The sequence below is a fragment of the Echinops telfairi genome, unplaced genomic scaffold, assembly GCF_000313985.2.
Source record: "Echinops telfairi isolate 266 unplaced genomic scaffold, ASM31398v2 ScPeMD7_22;HRSCAF=79, whole genome shotgun sequence".
Classification (NCBI taxonomy): domain Eukaryota; kingdom Metazoa; phylum Chordata; class Mammalia; order Afrosoricida; family Tenrecidae; genus Echinops; species Echinops telfairi.
Genome location: NW_022103919.1, coordinates 4,042,951 through 4,069,093, shown reverse-complemented (window position 1 = coordinate 4,069,093; position 26,143 = coordinate 4,042,951). Strand labels below are relative to the sequence as shown.

The following is a 26,143-nucleotide window of genomic DNA, read 5'->3' as shown; positions in this document are numbered from 1 at the left end:
GGAGCGGACTATCTGTCCGCGGGCGGGCAGCAAGATGTTGGCCTTTGCGGCCAGGACCATGGTGAGTGCGGTTGGGTGGACGGTCCAATTGGCCCTACACGGGAATGGACGGGACGGGACGGGAGGGCCACGGGAAAGAGCAGGCTATGCAGCTGCTCCGGAATGAGGAACCGGGCCACCGCGGTGACACAGCAGGGTGGCACTGAGAGGCCGCTGCCCGGCCTGGCTGCCCACTGAGGTCAGCAGGTGGGGTGGGGTCCGCGGTTGGATTTCTTTGGTTTGGCAGAGGAGGAGAGGTGGGTTTGAACCCACCTCCTGGAGCGCTAAATTCTAACGACCTGGAGAGGGCAGTGCAAGGCCCTGGCTTCAGGCAGCACCCCCACCCCAAACGCTGTGCCTGTGTTGAGGGAGACAGGCAGGGAGTGCCCAGCCTGGCACCACCCTCAGTTACTCAGGCGGCCCTGAACTCATGCTGCCCCTTCTCCAGCTGGCCAGACTCCTTGGAACTGTCTCCGAAGAATCAACCTTCAAAAACACCGGAGATGTAGCAGGTGTCACCACCATCAGCCCCAACCTCCTGGGCTGGCCTAGCCACATCTGCCCCCACACTTCCCCAGAGAACAGCCGGGAGAAACCATGCTCCCTCCCTGCTTGGGAATCCTGCCCTTGCTAATCCAGAGATATCTCTGCTTGTATCTCCCCTGCATGGGCCAAGAAGGATAGTTAAACAGACACTACCAGGCCCGAAGGGCTGAAGGGACCTGGCTGCCCTGCTGGGAGGCCGGCTTAGAGGCTCTTGAAGGCTTCCCTGGGCCCTGACGCCCCTCCTTATCCTTGCCACCGCCACTGTAGGGGCCTTCATGCTATCCATAACCCCCTGGTCATTCCCCAGGAGCCACCTGGCTGGCTGACCTGATGGTATACCTGCTGGGGAAACTGAGGCAAGGCTTACAGTTAATGCTCAGAGCCCTCCACTCTCGGTCCCCAGGCTTCATGAGCTGGAACAAAACGAGGGAAACCAGGTCTCCCAAAAGACCTTAAAAGTCCTGAAGCTGGGATGGGGGTGAGGGGGTGGGAGGGGACAGGCAGGGTTCTTGGCGAGTACTGCCCACCTCTGGTCCTCCCCAGGTCCCGATTCCAGGGCTGACTGAGAGGAAGTGGTGTAATGTCGGCAGGCCAGGTAGTTTCTGCCCTCCAGCCAAGTTTTCCGTCATCAGAGTCAACAGGTGGATTATTAAATAACTTTTGGCCAGCCTCCCTGGGGTTGAGCCCAGAGGAGAAAACGAGAACATTTCCTACTCCAGTGCCCACCTCCGAGGTTCACCTGCTCCCCGCTCTTCTGCTTCGAGAAGCAAAGGGAGGTAGAGCAGTGGCTTGAGCAGTGGTTCTCCACCTTCCTAATGCCTCGACCCTTTCATACAGCCCCTCGTGTGTGGAGATCCCCCAACCATAAAATTATTTTCGTTGCTACTTCATCACTGTCATGTTGCTACTGTTACGAATCGGTCGACCCCTGTGAAAGGGTCGTTTGACCCCCAAAGGGGTTGACCCACAGGTTGAGAACCGCTGGAACGATTCCCCCGGCGCCTGCCTCCCCCTGAATCTTGGCTCTTGTCTTCTCTCTCCAGCCCAGGCAGGCGGCTGTCTCTTGCTAGGTTCTACTCGCCCGCTCAGTAGCACAGTTAGGCTTAGAGATCCAGCCCAAGGCAGACAGACAGACAGGGCTCAGGACCTCAGTCCTGCCATGGAGGACAGGCAGCAGGGAGAGAAGGTATGGAACGGAGCCTATGCGCTTGCCTCTCCACTGCCTCCGACCCTCTTGTCTTTTGTCCTCTGGCCTCCAGCTTCTCTGGGACTCTCTCGCCCTCCATGCCAGGCTGCTTAGCTCTCTGGTCCTAGCAGCGCGCGCACCCCTCCCCTCCTCCCGCTGCCAGGCAGACAGGGTCTGAGGCCTGGCCTCATCCCAGGTGCTGTCCTCTGCTGGCTCTCTCTGGTGTTCCCTTCTTCCTGTTGCTCAACATGGAAAGGCTGGGAGTCCCGGGAGGAGTAGTCACCTCTATGGTGGCTGGCTCCTTTTCCCAAGATTAGAAAGGTGGGGCCCCGGTGCATCCAGGCAGACGGGAGGTCCCTGTCGTGCACCCCCACCCCCACAGGTGCCATCCCTCCCAATGTGGTTCCCTGAGGCCTGCCAAGATCAATGGCCACACCCTGCCCTCCCTTCTCCCTAGCTGCATCTCCAGGCCCCTACAGGATGGGGACACCCACAGCCCCAGGGCTTGGGGCCTGGCGTGTACAGCACCGCCCAGGAGGCCCTCTCTGCCCTCCTGATGACCACATAAGGGCCCAGGCCAGTAGCTTGGGCTTGGCAGGACCTCCTGTCCCACGCCGTGAGGGAATGAGCGGGATGTTCTGCTGCTTGCAGGTGAAGCCCCTCAGCTTCCTCAAGCCCACCTCCCTGACGAAGGTTTCCGGCCGCTTCAAGGCGCACCAGGATGCGCTGCCGCGGCTGCCCGTGCCCTCCCTGCAGCACTCACTGGACCACTACCTCAGCGCGCTGCAGCCCATCGTGAGCACGGAGGAGTGGGCGCAGACCAAGCAGCTGGTGGATGAGTTCCGGGCCCCAGGCGGTGTTGGGGACCGCCTACAGAAGGGGCTGGAGCGCCGCGCCAAGAAAACAGAGAACTGGGTGAGTGCAGCAGCAGGGAGCACACCCTGGCACCCCTCACTTCTCATGGGGAGGGGCCCGCAGACAGGTCCAAGGCACTCCTCACTGTCCTACGGGCTGCGCCCAACTTGCGCACCCAGGCCACCGTGCTCTTCACCCTGGGACTTTGCTGAGCGCTTGCTCTGGCCCCAGGCAGGGCTCTGGGTGGGCGTGGGGCTCGGAGTAGACATCCACGTGTTGGGGGAGGTCCAGGGGGCAGGAGTCTCTAAGCGTTTTCCACCTCACTGTAAAGTCAGAAGGGGACCCCCTGGCCCGAGCCATCACCCCAAGGGGAGGAAGACGTCAGCATGGTGAACTCAGGGGCCTGGCAGGAAGAAGGTGTGCTGATGGTGGCAAGGGGCCAGAAGGGGCTGTGGGACCTCCAAGTGGAGATGTGGGATGGGCAGGTGGAACTCTGACCCCGGAGCTCCATGGAATATCACCCAGGACGTGGGAGTTATTGTGTGTGGGTAGCAGGTACTGAGCTGGGGGCGGCGCTCAGCCTTGAATTCTAGAATTAGGCCACTGGCCCTGGAAGGACCCCAGAGGCCGGGGGCCAGTGGGTTTCCAACTTTGGTTTGTTTGCAACTCCCATCTCAAACAGAAGCTTCTGACTGAAGGGGTGGAGGCATCCCCTCTCCACCTGGGGTGCCCCTTGGGGGTCTCTACTAGCCCCCAGCTCATCTGAGGTGGCACTGCCCCTGTGGGACTTCCTCATGTCTCCCAAGCTCCAGCGACTCCTGTCAGTGGAGTAGAGGCTCCTGGCTGGAAAGCAGCCAGCTCTGTCCCCAGGGGAAGGGAGCGCTCCTCTGGCCCAGCCTGCTCTCAGTGCCTTCCTAGGTGGTCAGTCTCCTTGATCCACAGAGGAGGAAGCTGGGGCCCAGAGAGGTAGACCAAAGCCCAGAGCCACACAGTAGTTCTCAAGAGGACCCTGGCTGATTCAAGGCTCTAGTCCTCTCTTGCTAGCCTGCTATCCAATCTGGGACAAGTCAACCCCGAGCTCTGGGCCCTGGGGCCCAGAGCTATTGGCCAGGTCACCCACCCCAGACAAGCATTCTCCCAAAGATAGCCTTGTGGTAAAGGGACACATCCCTCTCTGAGATGGAGTGAGAAAGCCCGGTGGGGCCCTAGGTCCCCAAGGGTTAGGGGGGCTGCCAATGAGAGGAGGCTTGGGGGCCTTCGCTATGGGGGTGGGTGGGAGGGGAATTCAGTCAGCCTGTAAGCCTTGCTAGTGGCAGTCACCCGGGAGTAGGGGCTGTGCACAGCTTCAAGACCAGATTCTGTGACAATGTGCCCATGGGAAGGTGACCCCCGAGAAACACTGTTGTCCCTGCCAGAAACTGCCCTGATGCAGGGCAGAGGACAGACATCAGGGAGGAGGCGCAGCATGTCGTCCAGCCACACCTTGTCACCAGGACAATGATTTACCTGTGCCGGGAGCTTCCCCCCACGTAGCCCAAACCCTGAGAGCATCCACAGGGTCAGAGGAAGTGTTTGCACCCCAGGACAGCCCAGTCCACAGAGGACCAGGGTCTGCTCTGCCACCCTGATCCCCTCCCCTACCCCCTCTTTGGAGAATCTCAGCCCGGACTGGTCGAAAGCTCATCCACTGCCCTTTCTCTGTGTAAGGTCCCCCATTTTTTCTCTATCTGGCTAAGCAGGCATTTTTATGTGCAGTAGTATTACCACTAACAGGAACCTTGGAAAATAAAGAAAACTCGTTCACTTTCCTTCTTTCTTCCCCGGGCCCAGCTTTGTGGGTTTTTTTGTTTTTAATACTTTTATTGGGGGCTCTCACATCTCTTATCACAATCCATACGTTCCTCCAGTGTATCAAGCACCTTTGCACAGATGCCGCCATCATCATTTTCAAAGCATTCTCTTCCCACTTGAGCCCCTGGTGTCAGCTCCCCGTTGCCTCCCCCTCCGTCCCCCGGCCACCCTCCCTCCCAAGCCCTTGATGAGCTATACTTATTATTTCCATGTCGTACATCGTCCTCCGCCCAGGCCCAGCTTTGCTTCCCGTCTTGTTTCCCGCTCAGATTATTTCTGTTTGGTGTGGTTTTGGGTTTTTTCCCTCCTCTCGGATGCTTATTGGCTCGGGCTAAGGGGATGATGATGGGAGTGCGGTCAGAGGGTTGACGTTGGGGGCGGGGGGTGCTCCAGAGCTGCGCTGCCCACCCCACGCATGGCCAGCAGCAAGAATGGCCCGGCTCCGCTGCAGTGAGACAGCAAGTGCAGCAAGAGCTGGGTGCCCGTCCAGTCCATGAGCAGATGCCATCAGCGAAGGAAAGCGCAGACATTGCCCACGGAGGGAGTCCTAGGGAAGCGTGGTGGCTCCCAGCCGTCAGAGGCAGGGAGCAGCCTAGCTCTCGCAGGTTGCTCTGGAGAGAGACTGGAATGCAGAAGAGGGTCCCAGGGAAGACCAGGCATAGGGTAGGTTTTTGCTTGAGGGGGACCGAGGAGGTTATGTTAATGATGGTGGAATAGCCAGGTGAAAGGTAGAGATTGTGTAACATGCAAAGTACACTCCACATCAAGTGAAACAGCGTCCTGCATCTGCTGCCCGGTCCATTTCGGCTCAGAGATAGCAGCCGCATTGGACGGAGTACAGTGACAGCCTGGGGCTGCTGAGGTTATAAATCCTTAAAGACTGCCTCACCTTTCTCCCATGAAGCGGCTGCGGGGTGTGAACTGCTGGCCTCTGGTTTGCCCACCACACTCCCGAGGCTCCTTCATTGTACACCTCATTCATGGGGTTGATTCTGATTCATGACCACCCTACAGGGCAAAGTAGAAGGGCCCCTGGGGGGCTGCCGAGATTGTAAATCTCGGTGAGAGCAGACAGTCTCCTCATCCTCCTGCAGAGCGCCTGGGGGGTGGGGAGGGGGCCGGAGCGCAGTGTGGAGCCCACGACACCCCTGGCTCCCTTCCCGGGGATTTGTTTGTTGTGTATGTTTCACCACCACGTGAGAGAGTCGGAAGTGTCGTCCGACAAGGTACGCAGAGTCTGTGGTTGGTGGAGGGTCCAGCCAGGTCCCCTCCGATTCCTGATGAGTGGCCCTTCCCCTCAGCTCTCCGAGTGGTGGCTCAAGACGGCATACCTCCAGTACCGCCAGCCTGTGGTCATCTACTCCAGCCCCGGCCTGGTGTTGCCCAAGCAGGACTTTGTGGATCTGCAGGGTCAGCTGCGGTGAGTGGTTGGTGCTGGGGGCCGGTTGGGGAGAGGACCGGCCAGCAGTCAGAGGGCAGGACTCCAAGCATTTTCAAGGTCCTAATGTCCCCTGTCCCAGGGGAGGAGGCGAGGTGGGCTCACCTTCATCCCCCCAAACAGCCTTCTGTGAAGTGGGGAGCATCAGCCTTAGTTTACAGATGCGGAAACTGAGCCTTAGAACCAGCCAAGGTCATAGTTGAGCATGGACCCAGTCGGGCTAGGGCGCAGGATTTCTCCAGCAAAGTCTCCTGTTAGCCACCAGTCACCAAGACCCCCAAACCTTGGAGTCCCCCGCCCCATCACAATCTAGTCACTCACTTTCTCCTGGGTTCTAGGTTTGGCCACCAGGATGACCTTTGTACACAGTCCTCTGGCCCACATTTGGCCTCATCCTCTTTCCCTGGCCTCTGTTCCAGTCCTTGCAGGGATAAAAATATCAGCCTGGGGATCTCCTTCCACTGCTCGGGGCTACCACCTGCTGCCCTTAAAGGGACCTGGGCACCCTGGGGGAGAGAGGGTGGGTTCAGCCCCAAGGACTTTGTTAGGGACCAAGGGCAGCTCCCGGCCTCAGACTGGCTGATGTCATCAGGAAGCCCCCCTTCAGACCCAGACCATCCAGGGAGGGAGGTGGCCCCAGGACCCAGAGGGGGCAGGGATCTTTCAAGCCACTGCCCTCTGAAGGACACCCATGCCCCCACAGCCCTGCCAGGTCCCTCCATAAGCGACGCTTCAGGGCAGATGACACCCCACAGCCCTACGCCAGGCTGTTGATCAGGACCTGGGGGCCGTGGAGGTGGAAGCCGCCAGCACTGAACCTGAATCCCGCTGCCACATGTTAGCCGTGACGCGTTGCCCCAGCCCCTTGACCAACAGCTCCTCCCTGCTTGCACACCTTCCTTCTGGAGATTGCAAGAGCAGCGAGCTCAGGGTGCAGGAGTGACACAACCAGCAGCCAGGCCCTCGGCTCTGGGCCCTGGGGTGCTGCAGTCACACCTGATCTCCTCTGCTTGTCCCCAGGTTTGCGGCCAAACTCATTGAGGGTGTGTTGGATTTCAAGGCCATGATTGACAAGTGAGTAGCCCCTCCCCCACCTTCTTCTGCCCCCTCCCAGGACATGCCTAATTACCAGAGCCACCCCACACTGGCCTGCCACCTGCGTCGTAGGTCCTTTGCACCTGCTGCTGTGACTGTCTCCTGATGACGCTGTCCTGGGAATCCCCCCCAACGTGCACCATCCCAGCCAAAGACCCCAGCCTCCTGTTGCTCTCATTGCAAACCCAGCGGGGGGTTTGCAGGGTGCCTCCGAGGAGGGCCAGCCGCTGAGAGCACTCCCCAACCCTGCCACCAGGGGGCCTTACTGATCAGGTCCCTCCTTCCAGTCCTCCTGTCCCCATGTCCTGGGCCCAGTGGTGGTGGCCTCACTGTCCCTCTGTGCCCACAGTGAGACCCTGCCCGTGGAGTACCTGGGGGGCAAGCCGCTGTGCATGAACCAGTACTACCAGATCCTGTCCTCCTGCCGTGTGCCAGGCCCCAAACAGGACTCAGTCGTCAACTTCAGCAAGACCAAGAAGCCGCCCATGCACATCACCGTGGTCCACAACTACCAGGTGGGGGGCCTGCCAACCACAGCTGCGGACCCCCACCTGGCCGGCCATGGGGGCAGAGCATGGCCCAGCACGTTCCTTCCATTGGCTCCCAGGAATGTGTGTGTGGGGGCCTTGCCGCCACCGCTGGGTGCCCAGGCCTCCTCCCCTCTCCTGCTAGGCCTGAGTCCCAGGCCCCGGGCCCCTCCTCCACCCCACCCTACCACCCCCCCACCCCCGAGCGGCAGTGGCTGAGGCCCAGAGTAGGCTGGTGTGGGGAGGTGACCGCTTTCTCTCTGGCCCCGGGCAGTTTTTTGAAGTGGACGTGTACAACAGCGATGGGACGCCCCTGACCGCGGACCAGCTCTTTACACAGCTGGAGAAGGTGTGGAACTCGTCGCTGCAGACCAACAAGGAGCCCGTGGGCACCCTCACCTCCAACCACCGCAACTCCTGGGCCAAGGCCTACAACACGCTCATCAAAGGTGCTGCCCACTCCTCCGGACCGCTGTCCCCACACACACAGGACGAAGCCAGGGCTCCTTCCGACAGTTCCTCTTGGGGCTCCATTCTGCACCCTCCTGCTGAGGAGCCCAACTCTGCCTCCACACCCACTCAGCCCTCGGCCTGCCAAGGCAGGGTCCCGAGTCAGGCCACCCACTGGGCGGTGCTCCCTGCCACGCCCGCTACCCGGGTGGTCTCAGGCTTCTGTTGCCTCCATGAGTTTGGCCCTTCCTCACCCGGTGCTGTGAGACTGGAGCCCTTTACCCCCATGCCCACTGCCCCAGAATGCTCCAGACGCCAAGCCTCGCCCCCACCCCTGTAGGCAGCAGAGGGGTCCCATGGGCTGGGAGAACGCCACCACCACCACCCCACCCCCGCTCCCTGCCCACAGACAAGGTGAACCGGGAGTCGGTGCGCTCCATCCAGAAGAGCATCTTCACCGTGTGCCTGGACGCGCCCATGCCACGGGTCTCGGAGGACATGTACCGCAGCCACGTGGCTGGGCAGATGCTGCACGGCGGGGGCGGCACGCTCAACAGCGGCAACCGCTGGTTTGACAAGACGCTGCAGGTGGGCCGCCCTGTCCCCCCACCGCCCATCCCCTCTCCCTACCTGACCTCCCCCTCGTAAAGCAGGCAGGGAGCCAGCAGGCAGGACGCTCCCGTAATTACTGGGCAGCAGCAGCCTGTCATTATAGGGCCCCCGGATAATTAGAGAAGCCACCGGATGCGCCTCTTCCGGACCTGGGTAGAGAGCTCGGGACCCATGATTTCCCGCTTGGTGCCTGCCCGCCGCAGGGTCATTGCCAGGGCCCAGGGCAGCACGCTGATGCAGGGGAGCTGTGGGGCTTCACAGGAGGGAGGGGCTCAGCTCTGCCTTCGAGGACTGACGGGCACCCCGCCCCCACCCCACAGTTTATCGTGGCAGAAGACGGCTCCTGTGGGCTCGTGTACGAGCACGCGGCGGCAGAGGGCCCCCCCATCGTGGCGCTCTTGGACCACGTCATCGAGTTCACGTGAGTACAGGTCATCCCGCGCCCCCTCCCCAGTGCCTGGGGACAGGGCTCTCCATCAGGGCATCAAAGGAGGCCCGCAGGGGGCGTGGGTGCAGACTCAGACCTGGGCTCTGCCACTACTAGTTGTGTGACTTTGGGGGCATCTCTTCTCTCCAGCCCTCAGTGGGGCCAGCTGGGGGGGCTGACCCTGACCAGCTTCAGGGAACCTGTGCTCCCCACCCTAGCCCAGACACCTGGAGGCCTGACCCCATGTTCCATGCAGGAAGAAGCCCGAGCTGGCACGGTCACCCATGGTCCCCCTGCCCATGCCCAAGAAGCTGCGCTTCAACATCACCCCAGAGATCAAGAACGACATTGAGAAGGCCAAGCAGAACCTGGGCATGTGAGTCCCGCCCCAGGTCTGCCCCCACACCCTGCTCTGGCGCCACTCCGGGAAGCCCCTGGAGTGAGCTGGACCGACTGGGGACCCGCCCCCTCCCCCACCCCTTTCCCCGCCCACCTGCAAGCCTGGCACCACACCAGTTGCCCGCCTGACACGCCCTTTGGCTCCCTGCCCCGCTTGCAGCATGATCCAGGACCTGGACATCACGATGGTGGTGTTCCACCACTTTGGAAAAGACTTCCCCAAGTCTGAGAAGATGAGCCCGGACGCCTTCATCCAGATGGCCCTGCAGCTGGCCTACTACAGGTGCGTCCCGCTGCCTGCGGGGGAGGGGGAGGCAGCAGGCCACCTGCGAAGGTGCTCAGCTCTGTCTCCCACCCAGGATCTACGGGCAGGCATGCGCCACCTATGAAAGTGCCTCCCTGCGCATGTTCCACCTGGGCCGCACTGACACCATCCGCTCGGCTTCCATGGACTCGCTGGCCTTTGTCAAGGCCATGGATGACGCCAGCGTGGTGGTGAGTGGCCCCCTCCCAGCCAGCCGCCCTCTCACCACATCCTGACTGACGGAGGGCCTGCGGCATTCCACCTGACTTAGGCTGAGCTCCCTGCAGCCAACAGAGACTCAGGACTATCCACTCCTTCACCCACTAGGATCACCAGAAGGCAGAGCTGCTTCGGAAGGCCGTGCAGGCCCATCGAACCTACACCGACCTGGTGAGTGAGGCTCCCCGGCATCCCCCAGCCGTGGTCTCTCCGCCTGTCTTGCTCGATAGTAAATGACCACCAGCGCTCAGCTAGAACCCACACTGCCCCGTGCCTCCCCCTTTTAAAAGTGGAGAAACTGAGGCTGGGCCCAATTACGGCCCCGGGGCTCGCAGCTAACTCAGCCACATGATCTTGTGTCCTGTGCCTTCCCTCTGACCGGGAGGCTGCCGCAGCCTGGGTTCTCGGCCTGGTTCTGTCTGAGTGCTGGTCCCGCGGCAGCCCCTGGCCGACGGAAATCCACGTAGCCCTCACTGCCGCCCTGCGGGGACCAGCCTGTTGGAGTGCTCACCTCAAGGTCCCCATTTCAAAACCCCCAGACGCTCCACAGGAGGAGGTGGCTTCTCCCGAGAAGGGACAGTCTGGGGAACCCACAGGGGCAGTTCTGCCCTCTGCTCGAGGCTCGCTGTGCGTGGACAGCCACCTGAGGGCAGGCCAGGCGGGGGTCTGTTCCCTTTGAGGCAAGCTCAGCAATGTCTCCGCTTCGCACGTGCAGACACTGAGGCTCCAAGACATAAGTGGCCTGCCCACCCGCCAGCCCGAGCCAGGACGTGCCAGGCCACCCTGCTCCAGAGCCCAGACTCTACCCTATACTGTCTCTCTTGGCAGGTCTCTGCCCCTTCGTGTGCCTCAGTTTCCCTGTCTGTGACGTGAGGGCTCCCCTGGTGGGACATCCTGGTCTCAAGATTCCCAAGTGGATGGGTGGTGCTGCCACGTGCGGGCTTCTGAGGAGAGCAGGGACGCCCTGCCCCGACAGCGCCCCTCCTGAGGACCCTTGCCTCTGCAGGCCATCCGAGGGGAGGCGTTCGACCGGCATCTGCTGGGCCTGAAGCTGCAGGCCATTGAGGACCTGGTGAGCATGCCCGACATCTTCATGGACACCTCCTATGCCATCGCCATGCACTTCAACCTCTCCACCAGCCAGGTGGGCCGCTCACCCAAACCCCGCCCCGAGTCCCCAGCAGGGGGCGGGAGGGAAGAGGGTTTGCAGGGAGCTGGGGGGGTTGTGCAAAGGGGAACCAAGACCTACCTGACTGGTGTGGGTTGCCTAGGCCACCAGGGGCTGCTTATGCAGGCTGAGAAGGGGCCCTGGGGTCAGAGACACGATGGGAGAGTCGGCCACGTTCCTGCACTTGAAAGACATGAGTGGGTGAACCACGGCCCATGCCGGCTATGCTGGGGGTTCTGAGAGCCCCAGGGAGGGAACGTGAGAGACAGTCTGGTCCTGTCAGGGAAGGTTCCGTAGCAGAGCTGACAACAGAAGTGGTCCCTGCAGGAAGGACAAGAGGAGGGCCCCACGTGCTGGATGAGGATGCTGTGGTGCAAAAGCTTAGAGACCCCGGAAGGCAGGCCGCGCTGGGGAGCCAGCGGGGAGGGAGGGGGTGAGCTGTACTCTGTGCTGTCCCCAGGTCCCTGCCAAGACAGACTGCGTCATGTGCTTTGGGCCCGTGGTGCCAGACGGCTACGGCGTCTGCTACAACCCCATGGAGGCCCACATCAACTTCTCCGTGTCAGCCTACAACAGCTGTGCCGAGACCAATGCCGCGCGCCTGGCCCACTACCTGGAGAAGGCCCTCCTGGACATGCGTGCCATCATGCAGAGCCACCCCCGGGCCAAGCTCTGAGCCCGTGGGCTCGGGCTGCCGGAGCCACAGCCAGGACCTGATCTTCTGTGCTGAGGGGGGCCTCCCTTCTCCCCGCTGGCTCCCCCAGATCTGACTGAGCCGAAGGGATAGGACAGCCCCTCGTGGGACCTGTTAGCCCAACCCAAGTGCCTTCCATGGGTCATCTCAATGCCTGCTCTGACCCTCGAGTGTGGGGTGGGCTTGGAGGCTGGGCAGGTGGTAGAGTCCAGGCCCCTTCCAGAGGGCCAGCGTGTGAGCCTGGGTCATAGTCCCTGCCCTCACCAGCTCCACTCCGGCCAGGCCCTGCCCTCTCTCCTCTCCGGAGGCAGCTGTTATCTGATCTCCACTCTGTCCAGAGCCTGGAGACAGGTCACTTCCCAGAGCTCAGGGGGTCTAGGCCACTGGGGCCTCTCTGTGAGCAACACCTGAGAGACCCCGGGTTGGGCACCGCCCAGTACAGGTGAGGACGGAGCCTCCCTCCGCCCTGTGTCAGGGTGCTTGCTGTTCTCCGAGGGCGACCATGGGCTCTGGTTCCTAACGGGACTCAGCAGCCTAGCCCTCTCACTTCCACCAAGCTAGAGCCCTGGCCGTGCTCACGGCCGCTGTATGTTGTCACCAGAGGAGGTACTCAATAAAGGGACACTATTGGTAAAGAGATGCTGCAGCGGAGCGGGCAGGTTGGGTGGGATGGACACCTGGCTGGTCTGGAGCCAGTGCCAAGCAGCCAGCGGGAACCCGAGGGCTCAGAGGAAGGAGGTCAGGTCAGGATCCAAGGTCCAGCTCCAGCCAAGTGCCAGGCACAGCCCTGCCCTCTCCCCAAACAACTGCTGGCATGGACCTCCCAGAGCCCTATAGGTGGGGACACCTCTGCAGGGTGCTCCAGCCAGTGGTGGACTGGGCAACCAGCCTGGGCTGACATCCAGGGCCTCCCTCATAACCTCTCGCAGCTCCCTGGCGATGACAATGGAAAATGGAGGTAGAGCGGGCAGGTGTTCTGCCTCCGGCCCTGGCTGCCCTCTCACCTGACACCTGCCCCAGAACACTCCACCCTCCACCCCCACGTACCTGCCGAGATTATTGTGAGACAGCCCCGAGGGAGAGGGTGGACCTGTTTTTCAGATAAGGAAACCAAGGTTCAGCGGTGAAAGTCACCTGGCCACTAGGTGGCAGAGTGGAGATCCCCTGAAGTCAGGCTAGCCCATCCAGCCCAGGGTCCTGGTGGCTCCTAGGGCTAAGCCCCCAGTCCCACTCTGCACCCCACGCCCCCACCCAACCCCCACACACACCCTGGGCAGACAGAGATGGGGAGGCAATGGTGGAAAATGTGCACGGTGCTCAGTGCTCATGACCTGGTGCCTGTGCGGCCTGGGCCAGGTGACTGCAGCCCTGAATCTCCTAGTGCGTCTGTCCCCAGCTACATTCAGGGGTGTCTAAAGGGGCCCTGCCTCCACAGGTGAAGCCTGGAGAGGGCATGCCACTTACTCTGGACCCTTGGGGAGGGAGGGAGGGAGGGTTCCTCTGAGGCCAGAGACCTGGAGGAGGCCAGACCCAGAAGGCCCCACTATGGCTTTGCTCTTGGGCTCTGGCAAGTGTGGCCCTTCCGAGGGTGACCGGGAGTCTTGGGAAGCTTAGCCCACCCAGCTGGATGTAGTGGCTTCTACGTGGACAGCCCAACCTAGGGCAGCAGAAAGAGGGTGACCCAGGGAAAGGGCACAGCCAGGCCAACCTGAACCAGACAGGTGTGCGCCCCCTGCCCCCAATCACCCTTCAGCAGCAAGGGTCTCCCTTCACCTCAGCTCCTGCAGCTCTCACCATCCGGAGCGGCACCCACAATTCTTTGGGGCATCAAGCACTGTTTGGGGAAGACACCTTAGCTAAAACCATCCCAATCCCTGTTGAAAGGAATGCAGAAGAGGATGGAGAAATGATCAAGGTGTAGCCGGTTGTCCCAAGGGTGGGACCCGTGACCTCACGTTTCGAGTGCTGGGTTTGGGAACTAAAGATCTTCAAAGGTCCCTGGGGAAGCAGGGAGGTAGTGCTGGGGGCAGCCCGCGTGAAGCTCAAGGCATTTCCAGATCCCAAAGCACTTTGGCTGTGGGAAGACAGTGGATCCATAAAGTCATTAGGTAAATAGTTCAAATAAATTGAATTATTTACACCTGAGTTAGCTTTTCAATTTCCCTAGTGGCCAAAGATTCAAGGGAAGACCTTCAACAAATTTGTTTGTGTATGCCAAACGTGAGTGCAAAAAACTGAAGTACATTTTATATTACCATTTGAAATGCAACAAGGGAAGACACGTGGCGTTCATGTAAATCCTCTAAACATTTAGAGAGCCGAGTTGACACAGCCTTGATTTTGGGTCTGTGCCCCCAGAAAATGTGCCAGCGTGGGAAACCTGGCACCTGGAAGAGAGTGTATGTGACAAACTCCCACCATTCGTATGCTAAGGAGTCTGGGAAGTCAGGGCTCCCATGGAAGGAACCTTCATGTTTGTGGGTGGGAGATGCGTCCTCCTCACCATTTCCTGTGTAAGTCATTCCCTCCAACGCCCCTCATCACGCCAAGTTCAAGGTACAGTTTGCAAACCCTCGGTCACTCCCTATACTCTTTAATGAAACCTATGGGGCCTTGATTTTTATTGATGAAAATTGGCAAGAGCCGTCAGCAACAAGATGAAGTAATATATAATATACTTTATGAAGTTCACTGTAAATACAATTTAAAATGTTAAACAATAAAATACCCCCCCCCAAATTAAACTAAATTAAAAAAATAAAAACCCTCCCATTCTATCCTGAAATTCCTCTTACTTCACAAGGCACATGCACACACATTTTATTTTCTTCTAAGTGACTATATTATACTGTTATGACAACTGGTTTCACGCTACGTATATGTTTATTTTATGTTGATTCTTCACTCTTTGAATTATTTACAGCTGAGTTAGCTTTTCAATTACAATTATATTTTAAGGTTTACAGTATTTTTATCCCTTTATGTGAAACTTAAAAAAAACACTATTATTCTCAAGTTTGTGTTCTTCAATGGGAAAAAAGAATCTTGTTTGAAATAAGCTATTATGTATAATTCATTGCAGTCTCAAATATGGCTTGCGTGTTCCCAGTTGAAAGGGGTCTTTTTTCATAACTCAGTGTCTTTTATTTTCTTCCCCACAGAAATTAAAATGATCAACATAGTGTTTTTTTTTTCCTTGTGAAATTTCTGCATTCTTTTTTTAAACCATACGATTGGGGCTCATACAACTCTTATCACAATCCACACACACATCAGTTGTGTGAAGCACACTTACACATTCGCTGCCTCATCATTCTCAAAACTCTCGCTTCCCGCTCGGGCTCCTGGCATCAGCTCCCCATTTTTCTTGTCCACGCACTGTGCTCTTGAAGGTGAGCTGCCTGAAGGTCGTCAGCCATGAAAAGCAACGAGGCCCAATTCTGTCCCACCCCCTTCTGATAAGGATCATAGATTGTCACCCCCACCCCCCACCCCAGAAGAGCTCAAAGACTCCTAAGGTCGAGCCAGCTCAGACAACCACGGTTACAACGGCTGCCATGGACTCTAGAGCCCGTCCATCTTGTTACGGATGAGCCTTCCTGTCACATGTGTGCCTCCCCTAGCACTTTCCCCTCCTGTACAGCCCCTCCCTGTTACGTGTGTGCTTACGTTGACCTGCGTGCCCGAGAATCTCATGAGAATACATGAAGCTCTCCCTCTCTGCCCGGACTGGTTCAGTTGCAGAGATTTATCTTGTCTGATGCTTCGTTAATTGATCCCTCAAGAACCCAGCCCACCTGCTGAACCCATTCGGTTGTGGGGAGGCTGGTGCCTGATGTGGCCGGAACCAAGGGGCAGATGTGGAGCAAAGCCGATCTTGAGGGCCGAGAGCCCACAGGAGCTTGGACGAGGGTCAATGCAGGGGTCAGGCTTTAACCCCAGTCTCGGAGTCTGAGGACATGTTGGACTGGGTTTCTTTTAGGGGAGTAGGTGGGGTTGCCAAGAGGCGAGGAATGATTGAAAAAGGCTGGGCTGGGGGTGGGGATGAGGCAAGGGTGGGGAGGCCCGGCTGGCCTCAGGCTCGGATGGGGCTGGCAGGTCCTGGGGATAGACGAAAACGTGGGCTTGTCAGATGAGCAAGGCTTGGCGTCTGCAGCCCGGAAGAAAGCGTTGGGATGGATTCTTGTCCAGTGCTCTGCGGGGAGCACCAGCAGGCTGGTGAGCCACCCTAACTTTCCCTTTTAATTCATCTGCCAGAGCCCACTTTAAGAGTTTTCTATCCCCTGGAAACAATTCCAAGCTTAAAATAGTGGAGCACATTCTTTTCAGATCTCTGCTTTTGATTCTTGTCCAAAACATCGACTAAGAGTGATGGAGTTGCACGTTGGAAACATGTAGTAGTTGGGTGGGGGTCGGGGATAAAAACACCATTCTTACGAAGAAGACATGAATTCTGTCCTGAGTTTAAGTCATAATATAAATTGGTGTCTTTGGGAAATGGTCAGCTTTGTTGTTTGTTTTTGTTTTAAGTGGTCAATTTTAAAGATAAATTGAGTATTGGAATTTCACAGTCACATTTCAACAGTCTTAAATTGTGCATCTTCTTTAATTGTTGAGAATTTTAGAGAAACTTTAGTTGGTAACATCTTATTAAGTGTCAATTTCAGAAAGTAACAAATTATAGTTTCTTAATAACAGACCTACAGTTATTTGATGAAGGACAAATTTATGTACTGGTTAACCTGTATTTGTTAGTTAAACTGTGAAAATAAGGTGGATTACAAGATATTTGGGGGGGTGGGGATGGAAATTAGACTGCAGACTCAGTAAATTTCTACTGGCTGTTAATCTCATTTTTGAACATGGATTGAAAACCACTATAAATGAATTCAGGTTGTAAGCCTAGAGTAGGTATTGGATGCCAGAGGGGTGTTGAACAAAAGTTCCTTCTTAAATCTGTATATATCTACTACCTTAAAACAAAACCAAGAAACCACTTAGAAAAAAACAGGTATCATTAAAATTTCTATAAGCTAATGCTTGGATTCTAACAAATACTCCACTCATTCTAGAATATTTAATTTTAGCTTCTTTTATTTTTAATTGGCAGTATCAAATCTCGTTTTCTAGAAAGCCTGGAGTGAGCTATGCTCAGAACGTCACTTGCTGAAGCATCTCTCACTAGCTCTCCTTTCATGGAAGAAGTTTCTGGCCCGTGCCAGGGGTGAGACTCTCTGGTACTGACTTTGAGACCAAAGGTCATGGCAATGGCAGGTGGCTGAGGGACATTTTCAGCCCAATTTGGGTCTAATTTCTTGTTATCCCTTGATATAGTTAAGGCTTATTGTGCCAACATGGCCAATGAGCACGTGGGATTAGTTGAAGGGCGGAGAGATAAATGGCTCGGTGAGCCTCACCTCTCTCTTGCTCTTTGATCATCGGACCAGTGTGCAGCTGCCTTGCTTGTTCTGTCCCTCAGTTTGCAAGCTACACTACCTGTGGGACACCTAACCCATGGACTGTGTTGCTGTCATTTGAGGTTCCCTCAAGACCGGCTTCACCACGCTACTAGAGTATACATCTCTTGAGATGGGGACTGTCGGACTCTGTCATCTGGCTGACTGTTGGTCACCTGCCTTGCTGCTTGTGCCCGAATAGCTGAATTGCTCTACAGAGAACTACCCGGTGGCCCTCAAGACTTGAAGGACTGCCAGTGTCTCACAGCTGTCTCATGGGAGTGCGTTGAACTGAGCTATTTGTACTGCTTTATAATTTAACTTTATTTCTTATGTTATCTGGCTATCTAAATATATGTACAATTATTAGCGTTTTGGTTTTGTTTCTCTAGAGCAGGGGTCCTCAAACTTTTTAAACAGGGGGTCAGTTCACTGTCCCTCAGACCTGTTGGAGGGCCGGACTATAGTTAAAAAAAAAAAAACGATGAACAAATTCCTAAGCACACTGCACACATCTTATTTTGAAGTAAAAAAACAAACAGGGCAAACCCCCCGGCGGGCCGGATAATTGTCCTCGGCGGGCCACGTGTGGCCCGCGGGCTGCAGATTGAGGCCACCTGCTCTAGAGAACCCGTCTAACATATGCCTCACACTTAACCTTTTCAAAGTCACTCGTGTACGGAGCCTTTTTCCTCACCTAGTCGCTGTTTCTGGCTGCTCTGTCTTGTTCTGCAAGACATGGGGATCAGAAACAACTGGAAGGAGGGGGAAACAGTGTCTTGGTCAATCAAGCACACTGCTTCAAATATCAAACATTATTCTGAAGGAAATTAAAACTACTAGAAATACTTGGATATCCCTTTTTCCTGTGGAAGCTTTTCACACACACACACTTGTTCAGGAGCTATGGTACAGACTTGGTTCCCACCCCCTTTGAGAAATGGTTCTTTTTTTAAAAAAAAAATGGTTCTTCATTCTGGGGTTTTAGAAGGTTGGAAATATTTTTCAAGAGAACTATGGTACTCACAATAATGAAAGGCGGTCCTGAATTGTCTGTATTTCATCACTTTACCACCTTCGTTTTTCCAAGAACTGCAGTACCATTTGAAACCTGCTGCTGACCAGCACTTCGTCTATTAAAAATGCTCTTTTTGAAGAAAAAAAGTTTGAAAGTCTCTGATTAGCCATAGTATGGTCTTCATTGAGAAATCGGAACTGTTTTTCTTTGTGAAAACTGTGGAAAATGCAAGTGTGGGTGTGACTTTGCATTGAAACAATGTCATTTTGCCTTAAAAAAATAGTGGAGTAAATAGGAAAACTCGCCTTCTTCATAAAAGGAAACCAGTTTAGTCTGTCCCTGATCACCCAACGTCTCTGATGAACTGTCTCCGTGGCCTGCTGCTTCTACGGCTCTCATCACGGTGTCTGCCACCCTTGAACCTGGGTGTCCTCGTCTCCATTCTGGCTAGTTTACGAACTGGTTACCCAAGTTAAGTTGGAGGCTCGGGGGAAGGGCCCTTCTTCGTCACTGCTACACTACCTGGGCTCTCGGACTGAGACCACCTTCACTGGCATGCCATCAAGGGTCTCCGGAGTCCTGTGCTGGGCTGCGGGCAGGCAGGTCACCGGCGGAGACCACCGGCGGCTCCCACAGGAGGGAGCGTGGCCTCTACTCCTGTCAACCAGAGTGCTCGCCTGCCCCGAGGCTGCTGCGTGTCGGAATCAGCCTGGTGACAAGGAGCTTTGGGGTTCTGAGGGGGGAGACCTGGTGGCAGGTGTGCATTGCATCCTGGGTTGCTAAATTCTGATGTGCCAGCCTCTGCAGGAGCAAGCAAGCTTTCGGCTCCCGTCACAATTCTCAACCTCGGAACCCCTCAGGCCAGTTCTGGGTCCTACAGGGTCACCGGAAGTCGGGATCCACTCGGTCGAGGGCGGTGGGTCTCGGATTGATGGACCACTTGACAGAGTCGGCGGTGCTGTGGGAGGGGACCCCCCCGGGGACACACACACACCCCCCCCCCACTGAAGTCAGAGCTGACCGTTCAAACCCCCGGCTGCCCTGGGGGAGAAAGCGGAGGCTGTCTGCTCCTGTGCAGATGGACAGACAGTAGTGCTGGTCTCTTCTGTGGGCTCTCCGGGGGGCAGGACCGACTCCATGGTGGGGGGAACAGGCCCAGGGGCAGACGGACACCCCGATTTCAAGCCCACAAGAGGACTCAGTTACTGATTCTCCCGCAGCTGAAGGCCTGGCACGGTGACACTCCCACATGCCAATTGCCCGGGCTTTGCCGTGTGTGTGCACATCATGCCGATGAGGCTCCGGCCGCCTCACCCAGTGGGTGAGGTACGCACTCCACAAATACAAAATGAAACCAGATGGAGCCGTTTCTCCCAGCAGATGAACCCAGTCCTGATGCCACGGGAAGGGCGGGTGACCTAGGTTGTACTGAGGGGAGCCCCGGCTGACAGGGACCACCCAGGGGGCCAGGCTGGAACTACAAAGGAGGGATGAGATGGGTCCCTGTGACTGGGAGTGGTCTGGAAACGGGAAGCTGGGTCTCGGAGGTCTCCTCCGGCTGGCGGGCGGGAGCCGGAGGCCGGACACGCCAGGGGAAGCGTGCCAGCACTGCTCAGGCCCTGCTCTGGGTGCTGGCTGAGTGCTTGGCTGGGTGGTGGATGCCTGGATGTCAGGGTGGTCGTAGCCCCGCCACCCTTGGAGGTGGCCTGCTCCCACGAGTTCAGGTCTGCGTGCTCAAGCCGTCAGTTCATGGTTTTATTTGAAAACAGTCGTAAACAATTTCAATGATTTTCCTTAAATCAGTCCACCTCACACTTGGCTTGTCCCAGGCAAGAAGTAAAAAAAGGGGGCGAGGAGGAGGGAAACGTGGGGCAGGCCACCTCCCCCGAAGCACGCGGCCTGGGGCTGAGCTGGCTCTTACGAAGGAGGAAGGGATGCACTAGGCTGGGCTGCGGTTAGGACCCCCAAGAAAGGGCGGGGCGCGGGCTCCAAGCACTTCCAACAGCCTGGGAAAGCTCCGCTCCACAGCGCCTGCTTGGGGGTGGGGTGGGCGATTAGAAACCAGGCCCCTGGGGGGGCTCTCCCTGGAACAGGGACCCAAGGGCCAGGGCTAACCCCACTCGGGTCTCCAGCCCGAGACTGGGAGAAAGGACAAAGACGTTCCGGGAGGTGCCCCATGAGGCACCCCTGCTCCCTTCCGCCCCTCCCTCCAGCACTGGGTGCTTTGTTGGAGTGGGGGGTGGGGGGTAGGGAGGGGGCACGGGCTAAAAGCTACCAGATGGCAGGACAAAAAAGCTGTCAACAGCTTGGGTTCGCTCACCCACAAGGTACAGGCTCTTTTGTCGGGACGGGGGACCAGACAAAGCCCTTGTGGTCGAAGGTCAAAACGGGTTCAAACACAATGATAACCGCCGCCAGACGCGCGCACTCTGGGCCCTCGCCCCAGACGAGGAAACACTGAAGGAGGTTCTGGAATGGCAATGGGGGCGGGGGCGAGGGTGGGGCGGCCTCCTCCTGGCCTTCCAGGCCACCTCTCAGGCCCAGGGGAAAGCAGTCCACCCCTGAGCTCAAGGCCAAGGGCCTGGGAAGCTGGCCTGACCCTCCGTGGGCAACTCGGCCACCGCACAGCAGGCTCTTCCGGCCTCAGCTCCAAAGTCCTACTCGCCTTTGACAAAATTAAAAAAAAAATAAATAGTGCGTATTTCTCACCCCACCTGGCTGGCCTGGCCTTAGGAGCGGAGGCACAAGCCTTTGTCCTCTCCCCCATACCCTGGTGCCCATCCAAGGGCACTTCCCGCCCGACCAGGGGCTGGCAACAGCACCACGAGGGTCTCTGGCCTGTGGCCCCCAGCTGGGTCCTGGCAGAGGGGCTGGCTCAGCCCTTTGGTCCACCGTACTCATTACAATTAAAACAAGAAAACAATTAAAAGGCTTCGCTTGGTGACTTGGGTCTGAAGAGGTCTGGGATCCCGCTGTTCGTCACCCTGCAAGTCGAGGTACCGGCCAGATCTGGGGGCCAGGCAGGCCACACCCACCAGTCACTGCAGTTTTGTCCCCAGTTTGCGCTGCCTGTTCCTGGAAAATGGGATGGGGCTCAGAGTCAGGGGCAGCTGGAGCGCTGTGACCCCACAGCCAGTCCCTCCCCACCCACAGGCTCAAAGAAAGCAACGGGCAGCCGCTGGCCCCATCAGAGCTCCTGTCCCAGGATGGGAGGGGTCCGCTTGAGGAGGGGAAGGGGGTGGGGGAGATGGGGGGGGCAGGGTGCGAGGGGAGGGGAGGGGAGGGGAGGGGCACATGCGTGCATGGACTGCGATGAAGAAAGAGAAGCCAAGTGGCCGGGTTCCAACCTTCACGTGGAGATGCACCCCGGTTGGAGGCAATGACAATCTGGAGCCATGCCAGCAAAGGAGGGGCTACTGGGGGTGGGGGTAGTGGCTTAAGGTTTGGGTTGTGGCCCGGGAATTTGAGGTGAGCAGGGCAGTCACCTAGGGTCTTGAAGAAGGGCAGTGTCTGAGACACAGAAGGGAGAAAGGGGACCCATAAGACCCTGCTGGCCTCAGCTCCCCAGCCGTGGCCCATGTCTTCTCCTCGGGCCACACGGGCGGTCTGTCTGGTACTCACATGGGGTTTCCCCGCTGAGAACACTCCTGCTAGCCCCTGCTGGGCTCTCCCTCCTCACCGTGAGGTCTCCTGGGAAGCCTATCCCTGCCTTGCCCCCTAGAGCGAGCTCCCACTCCCAGTCCTTAGGCCCTGGGTGAGCTGCATCCCACGGCACTGAGTCCACAGGTGGGCACGCCATCCCTGCGCCTCCACCTGGTCACACCTGTGTGCTCTGCCCGACGTGAGACCCCGAGCGCAGGACCCAGGGCTTCTCATTCGGCACTGGGCCCCCCCGCATGAAGCCGGCACCGAGGATCCGGTACAGGAAGGCTGGGGCAGTCAGCCATGGGGACAGGGCAGGGCCAGCTTGGCTGGCCACTCGTGCTGGGGCCAGCTGGGGCCGTTCTTTGTGGATCGGGGGCTGTGCCCTGACACACACCCATTGGGGTCATTTAGATGATGATGTACTGGGCACATTACCGGGCTGCAGCCACCATCTTGCCCAGCCCCGGTCTGTGGCTCCTCTAACCAGCTCCGTGGAAAACCTCCCAGGCATCCTGTGGAGCCTGCCCCACCTCAGCTCCCTTCACCCCTCCGCGCCCCACCCAGGATCAGGGGTCTGTGGAACAGCAGAGTGTGAGTCAGGAGACTCCAAGGCCCGGGTGGCCCCCACTTTGCTGGGTAAGTGCAGGCGGCCCCTCATTCACTTCGCCTCAGCGTATCCTCCCCTGGGAAGATGTCGGCACCAACCAATAAGGGCTGCACCGGGCAGCCTGGGTTCAAGACCCAGCTCCCCACACTAGCAGCCAGACTCGGCCAGGTGGTTGCCCGTCCCTCCGAGCCTCCGGTTCCCACCAATGAGGTGTGAGAGACAAGCGCTCTAGCAAGGGCCAGGCTGGGGGACCCTCCACTGAACGGGCAGTGGCTGTCGAGCAGCGGCCCGCACTCACCTGGCTTCTGCCCGGGTGACTGTGTACTCAAACCAGAGCACGTTGGGAATGAGGCTCGTGTCTCGGATCAGGAAGAACTCAGAGACAGGCCTGCAGGGAGACATGCAGAGAGCAGGGCCACGTCAGAGCGGGGCCGGAGGCCGGTGCTGCCCTTGCACCCACTGCCCAAAGCCACTGAGTGCCCCAGACGTGCCAACGGTGTCACCTCGGCCTGGACACAGCCCAGGCGTGCTCAGGCTGCACCCCAAGTTGCTGGAGCCTAGTTGAGGGCAGAGGATGAGACCGTAGAACCTGGGCCTGAGGAACCGCCCCCCCCATCTCTGCAGCACCCCCCGCCCCACTAGAGGTGGAAGCCAGGCAAGCAGAAGCTGCAGGGCTCAGCCCCTGGGGCCCTGCCTGGGAGCTGCAGCAGGCTCAGCGGCACCCCCCTCGCCCCCCGGTGTCCTCCATCCGTAGGGAGGCATGGGCAGGCAGGAGGCAGTTACCAGGCTGCTATCCTGGGGAACAGCGGGGTGAGGACCTCCTGGGTGAAGACAAACCAGGCGACGGCCATGAGGCTCCCGGCGATGCCCCCGTAGAGCACTTGGGTCCAGGTGTGGTACAGCAGGTAGACCCTGGTCAAGGTCAGAAGGGAATCTCAGGAGAGCTAACCAGAGCGAGGCCTGCACAGTCCCCCATGCCCGAGGGCCAGCGGCCCAGGGACCGGGTGGCCACACGTGCAGACACACCCGGGCAGGATACGGGCTCCCAGGAAGCAGAGCTGCAGATCTGGGAGACTTCTGGGAGGAGGTGGGGGTATGGGCCCCAACAGCTGCTCCCTGTCTCTAGAACTGTGGGGTGGGGCGCTCGGTTAGGATCTGCCTCCCTTCTGTTCAGCCCTTGAACTCTGTGCTCACGTGCACAAGGGGCTCCTCCAGGGCTGGGGACAGATGGCTGACACACGCTAGTGTCCCCCGAGCCTTGGGCCCAGCCAGGAAAAAAGACCAAAGGCTGGGCTGGAATGGGCCACTGGAACCCTGGTTCTTGAAACTGCAGGCGGGGAGCCCTGCCTGGCCCTGCCCTACGGGCTCGGGTCCCGTGGACAGCGGTGTCGGGCGGCTCTCCCTCCCTCGGTACCTGCTGTAGGAGACTAGAAAGGCCGCCGTGAGGAGAGCCAGGGAGAGCACGTGCCTCCACAGCAAGTCCAGGAACCTGGCGTTGTTCGTTTGGTGCATTCTGGGAAAACAGGCCCATCGGACGGCCTCAGTCCACAGCCTGCAGCCCTGGCCTCCCCAGTAGCCCCTGGGCTAATTCACACACTCCCTGGGTGCCTTCTTCCTTGGCTCCAGTCCCTCCCACCCCTAGTGGAGGCCAAGCCCCACGGGGGTGTGCTAAGGGCTAGTGGCGATCCCGGGCAGAGGCCAGCCTGCGCAGCCCGGGGCCACCCCAGCCAGGGCAGCAGGAGCTCACCTTAAATAAAGGAAAAGGAAAGAATAGACGGAGAAGAACCACATGAACTGGGAATGGCTGGAGGGCATCCCGTACTTGGTGCCCACTGTCGTGTGGGGGCCTGTGGGAGAAAGCAGAGTGGGGCATCACGTCACGGAAGGACAGGCCTCCAAGCCATGGCCGGGTTGGGGCCCCGCAGCCCCCAGGGCCAGGACCTACCTCCACAGGGCCTCGGCTCCTGGATGATGTGCTTGATCAGCCAGTTGACCCCCTCGTTCAGTCCCAGGCCCCCGAGGAAGGAGATCTGCTGGGGAAGATGCAGGGTCGGTGCCGGCCACCACCCAGACCACCACTCAGGCGCGGGGACCCCCAGGCCTCTGGTGGCAGCCCCAAGCCTGGCCAAGCGAACAACAGAGCGGTAGCCCGCTGGGAGGCTGCACACTGCTCAGAAAAGCTAGAAGCGGGCGCGGAAAGCAGGCAGCCGGGGAGGCCAGCGAGCTCCCCCATGGGGTGGGGCACCCAGGGCAGGCTCACCGTGTGCAGTTCCCGCTTGAAGATGATGAGGGTCACGAAGCCAGTGATGACGAAAACAGGGCTGAGGCTCAGGCAGGCAAGGAGGTGGCCTGAGAGATCACCTGAGGAAGACAGTGGGGCGGGTGGGGTGGGGCCAGAACCCCAGCAAGGCCCAGAGGCCCCCCAAGTTCGGCCTGCGGGGGCGGTCAGTCGGAAATGCCTCCATCTCCCGGCCATACCAACTCAGTCACAGGCCGAACAGGCCAGCGCCCGTTTACCAAGCCCTGCAGTTCAGACAAAAGGAGCCCGGGTCAGGGTGGGGGCTGATGGGCACGTGTCCACAGGTCAAACCCCCCAGCCCCTCCACGGGCGAGCGCTGCAGCGGTCTGTCCCTGTAAAGACTGACAGCCCTGGGAATGTTGCCATGAGCCGGAATAGCACTGGGTCTGGTTTGGGGTTTTCAAAGCTCACGCCAAGAGCCATGGTGGCACACGGCTACACGCGTGGCACTCTGAGCGCACCAATGTTGCAGGAGAACTGCTACACCAAGGTCCTCGCCAGGCCTCAGCCTGCGGGTGGCTACCATCGGCGCCGCCTCTGTGGCACACGGCAAAGCCGCCCATGGACCCGAGTCTGGAGCAAGGGCTTCACTGGCCCCTAAGCCACACAGCCAGAATGAAGTGGGTCCTGGACAAACTCCCCAGGCTAGGGTCTGGTTCAACGTCTTCACCACCCCTCCCACCCAGGCAGACCCTGACTCTGGAGATCAGAGATCGAGCACCATAACGCACCGGGGGTGGGGTGGGACAATCGGGGAGGCCAGGGGGTGCGTCTGTTAAAATGGAGCCTCCGTGGGGCGGCAGGGGCAGCATGGGGGCTTGGTGCCCCCTCTGAGCACCACAGACTCGAGTCCACACTCCAATGGGGGCCAAGGGCCAAGGCCATGGGTGAAGGAGGCTCCTCTTCCCAGGAGGGCTGCCCATCTGGTAGCAGCACCTTTCCACGGGCAAGCCTGGGCCCGCCACGTGCTTTGGACACACAGAACAGGGCTAGGACATCGGCACTGTGAGGACCGCCAGCCCCTCCTGAGACGGAGACACTGGCACCAAGTGGGGAGAGCCATTTCCCCCTCACCAAGGGGCAGGGCTGAGCCTTAGTCCAAAAGCTGCCCTCGCCATTTGAGGCCACACTAGGTCAGAGGGCACAAGGTAGGGCCTATGTCAAGACTTCCCCTCTGTGTTAGTCTGGGAACTTTAGAGAAACAACTCCACAGAAACTCATGTATAAGAGAGAGTTTTATATGAAGGTTAAGTGCACACCAAGAAAACATCCCAACCCAGTGCTGCCCAAGCCCACAAGCCCAACATT

The 26,143-nt window shown here is 58.5% G+C and overlaps 2 protein-coding genes across 3 annotated transcripts in view; one reads left to right on the top strand and one right to left on the bottom strand.

Moving 5' to 3' along the window:
- The first annotated feature begins 6 nt into the window (after positions 1 to 6).
- On the top strand, positions 7 to 14,992 carry CRAT (carnitine O-acetyltransferase). 2 transcript variants are annotated; one of them, XM_045288563.1, is made up of 15 exons: positions 26 to 61; positions 1,629 to 1,771; positions 2,423 to 2,686; positions 5,779 to 5,897; positions 6,936 to 6,989; positions 7,360 to 7,525; positions 7,812 to 7,986; positions 8,397 to 8,575; positions 8,920 to 9,020; positions 9,283 to 9,402; positions 9,586 to 9,708; positions 9,785 to 9,920; positions 10,057 to 10,119; positions 10,955 to 11,092; positions 11,577 to 14,992. In XM_045288563.1, the coding sequence occupies exons 2-15, from the start codon at positions 1,745 to 1,747 to the stop codon at positions 11,790 to 11,792; spliced, it is 1,881 nt and encodes a 626-aa protein (XP_045144498.1). In that variant the 5' UTR covers positions 26 to 61; positions 1,629 to 1,744; the 3' UTR covers positions 11,793 to 14,992. The 2 variants fall into 2 exon arrangements, with proteins under 2 accessions (XP_004713317.1, XP_045144498.1); XM_004713260.2 differs by lacking the exon at positions 1,629 to 1,771 and having other exon boundaries at positions 7 to 61.
- A 5,034-nt stretch (positions 14,993 to 20,026) lies between these two features.
- The window catches only part of DOLPP1 (dolichyldiphosphatase 1), a 9,031-nt gene continuing 2,914 nt past the window's right edge, over positions 20,027 to 26,143 (bottom strand). Inside the window, exons 2-8 of the mRNA XM_004713261.4 lie at positions 24,797 to 24,897; positions 24,482 to 24,566; positions 24,284 to 24,383; positions 23,951 to 24,049; positions 23,320 to 23,448; positions 22,835 to 22,924; positions 20,027 to 21,359 (exon numbers count right to left, since the gene is read on the bottom strand). Of these exons, the coding sequence (XP_004713318.1) occupies positions 21,323 to 21,359; positions 22,835 to 22,924; positions 23,320 to 23,448; positions 23,951 to 24,049; positions 24,284 to 24,383; positions 24,482 to 24,566; positions 24,797 to 24,897 (641 nt within the window). The 3' untranslated portion in view covers positions 20,027 to 21,322. The remainder of the gene's footprint in view (positions 21,360 to 22,834; positions 22,925 to 23,319; positions 23,449 to 23,950; positions 24,050 to 24,283; positions 24,384 to 24,481; positions 24,567 to 24,796; positions 24,898 to 26,143) is intronic.